This window comes from Aquarana catesbeiana, linkage group LG03 (genome assembly GCF_042186555.1).
Source record: "Aquarana catesbeiana isolate 2022-GZ linkage group LG03, ASM4218655v1, whole genome shotgun sequence".
Taxonomy (NCBI): domain Eukaryota; kingdom Metazoa; phylum Chordata; class Amphibia; order Anura; family Ranidae; genus Aquarana; species Aquarana catesbeiana.
In genome coordinates, this window is record NC_133326.1 from 623,200,992 (window position 1) to 623,204,197 (window position 3,206).

General features: G+C 36.7%; 1 protein-coding gene across 1 annotated transcript; it reads left to right on the forward strand.

The window, feature by feature from the left end:
* LOC141134038 (nodal homolog 2-A-like) lies at positions 1-2,383 on the forward strand. Its single transcript, XM_073623627.1, has 3 exons — positions 1-259; positions 602-1,494; positions 2,231-2,383. The coding sequence occupies exons 1-3, from the start codon at positions 1-3 to the stop codon at positions 2,381-2,383; spliced, it is 1,305 nt and encodes a 434-aa protein (XP_073479728.1).
* Positions 2,384-3,206: the final 823 nt, after the last annotated feature.

Below are 3,206 nucleotides of genomic sequence, written 5' to 3' on the forward strand. Positions count from 1 at the left end.
ATGCCTTCGGAGTTCACCTTTAAGACTGTCTTATATTTTTTGTCCATCTGGATGGCCCTGGGAAGACCTCCTCTTCCACTAAAATCAGAGGAATTGAGCTTTCCATCTCCTGGATTAAACGGCCACTTTCCAAAGCTCAAGGTTCCTTCTTATATGATGCAGCTTTACCAAACCCTCGTGGATGAGCACAAAGATCTTCAGAGGCCAGAAGATCAAGTCATGGAAGCATCTGACACTGTCCAGAGTCTTAATGCTAAAAGTAAGTACATAGTTTAACTTAAATGTGATATATATTTGCATCTATTTATTGATTTGATTGCTGATGGCAAATATGAAATAAGCTCTGTCTGGGGAACTGGTAGTAGCCAATAAGATTCAAAACATCAAACTTGCCGTAGCAAATATTTAAAATAAAAAAGTTTTAATCTGATTTAAATCTGCAATACTGGCAGTACATATATCAGACCCTTATACTAATTATTTTCTATATTTTATCTTTAACCTTCCTTTATTATCTTAATTGAATTTGGAATTTTAAACTGGCTATAGTAGTTTTCTATCTGCTGTGAACCACAACATTTTTTTTTTTTATTTCTTTCAGGTTGTATTAAGGAGGATAATCGCTGGGCAGTGACTTTTGACCTTACAGCTATCTCCAAAGGGGATAATCTAAGGTTGGTGGAGCTTCGAGTTCTTCTCCCACCATTTGAAACCCCCACCACAATCACTATGGAGATCTTCCACACTGAAAATGGACAGCATAGAGTCTTCCTGGGGTCAATCATGGAAAGCATGCCAGTGAGTCACCATTCTGCCTGGAAAAGCTTCAATATGACTAATATGATGGGACAGTATCTTCACAGGGGCAATAAAATGGCCAATTATAAAGACATACATGCTGTAGAAAATGCTCACAGTGCTGCAGTATCTCATTTTGAAAATCACAAAAAGCCAATTAACAATGAAGTTCCTCTTCAGAAGAAGGCCACAAATCAAGCAATCATTGTATTTTTCAGTAAGGACAAGCCATTTTCCAAGCCAGAGTCTCCAGGCCTGATCAAGAAATTGTCAGAAAGCTCTCCAAAGATGTCTGGATTCCAGAGACAAAGACGAAACAGAAACGACAGGCAAATAATTAATCCACCCATCACTAATTTCATGCCAGAAGAAGAGCAAGGACCTTTATGTAGAAAGGTTGACATGATGGTAGATTTCAAGGAGCTTGGATACGACAACTGGGTTATATATCCCATAAGATACAACGCCCACCGGTGTGAAGGAAGCTGCCATACCCCACTAAAGAGCACCGCCAAGACAACAAACTATAACTATGTAAAGGTGAGAAACATTTATATTACTACCTCCTATCCCCACCAAAAAATATGTTTTTTATTTAAGGGAAACAGCATTTTTAGTGTCTTTATATATACATGCAAATCTTGGCAGCTGAATTTAAATGATTTCATACTAATCAATGAATATGAATGTTTATCTGTATAGTTTTAAAATATATACTGTATGTAGATTGGGGAACACAAATTTTCTTATTGGCTTCTGAGGCACGGAACTGGTGTTAAAAACCGTTACTTGTTTGGGTCTGTGAGCCAGAAAGTATGGAAGCCAAAGCATTAGGATTACAGTCAAAGATTTACCATTCGCAGGAGTAGAGGTTAGCAATGACAGACTATGTATTTCTCTAAGTGTAACTTGTTGCAGGAGAAATGTGTAGGTTGACTTTGCCGACTTTCTCCTGAAAATGCTAGCTCCCTGGCTTTGTGTGCATTCCATACTTTCTGACTTACTGATTCAACAATTATTGAGCTAGTGAAGTCAGAACACCTGATCTGCATCCTGCTCCTGGTTAGTCAATAAGAAAGCACTGAAGTCAGAGAATCAGTATGTCATCCAGATTATTAGACTTTTCAAAAAGGGATCAGTCATAAAAGTCTAGCTATGTCTCTGATGACAGGTCTCCTTTACAGCTGACCACCAGAGGGTGCACATAAATATCTGTATATGAAATACAATCATATATTATAAAACAGCAGGCAATTTAAATAGTCAATTACATATTATATGTGTATACTTATTTTATTTGTATACTATAGGTTAAACATTTTGCATTAAAACTATCTGTTTTTTGTTATTCATTTTATTAACACTGTTTAATGACCTAAGCAAAATTGCTAAACCCAATTACTAATATTTGAATGTTCTATTTTTTTTATAGAGTTTAATCAATCTAAAGGAATGGGAGAAAGCTGAATGTTCCTCATGTGTGCCAGTAAAGATGCAGCCATTGGTCATGATTTTCCATGAAGAATCCAACCTTGTTTTAAGACACTATGAGGACATGATCATTGAAGAATGTGGGGCCCTTTGAAGAGAAGAATGCCAATTTGAATTTTTAAGAGTTTGGGACTTCTATTATTGGAGTACTGGAGACTATAATTTGAGATTTGGGATGCATGCATAATATATTATAAAACAATTATTATGTAATTCCTCATGTTGAGCTTTTTTCTGTACTCTTTTATTTCTATTTTATTTTTATGCAATAAACTCACTAAATACACTATTACATGTTATAGCTTTGTATCTCTTTGTAATTCTCAGTTTGGTAGCTTGGGGGAAGCAAGTTTTTGCTTTTGTCTAGTAAAGTAATTTTACTTTATGTACAAGTGAAAAAGTAAAGAAGATTAGATCATCTGTTACTATCCCTGTTACTCTGGGTTTATATGCATGGGGAAAGTTTGCAAAATCCATCTATGGGTAGCTTTAGAGTATTTTAGTCACCCGATCCCTTTTTGTACCTCTCTAGCACCAGAATGGGACTAAGGAGCTCTCTTGGGGATGTTACTTTACCAAGCCCATATTTGAGGTAGGTCCCAATGTATCTAGAAGTCCTACAGAGTAACGTTAGGCACTTAGCATAATTTCCTTACTGATGGGCATAGGAGACAGTAGAAGCTTAAAGTACAACTAAACTTTTCTCTTTCCAATTGCAATTTCTGCTATATATTTGGAAATAAAAATGTGCATGCTTGCAAAATTGTTGCTAGGGGGAGGGATCTTTTGTTGTGGGGGGTGGTCTATTTTTGCTGGGGAGGTCTATTGTTGCTGGTTGTGGATCAATTGTTGCTGGATGGGTCTTATGTTGCTGGGAGGGATCTACTTTTGAGGAGGAATCTATTGTTGCTGGCTGC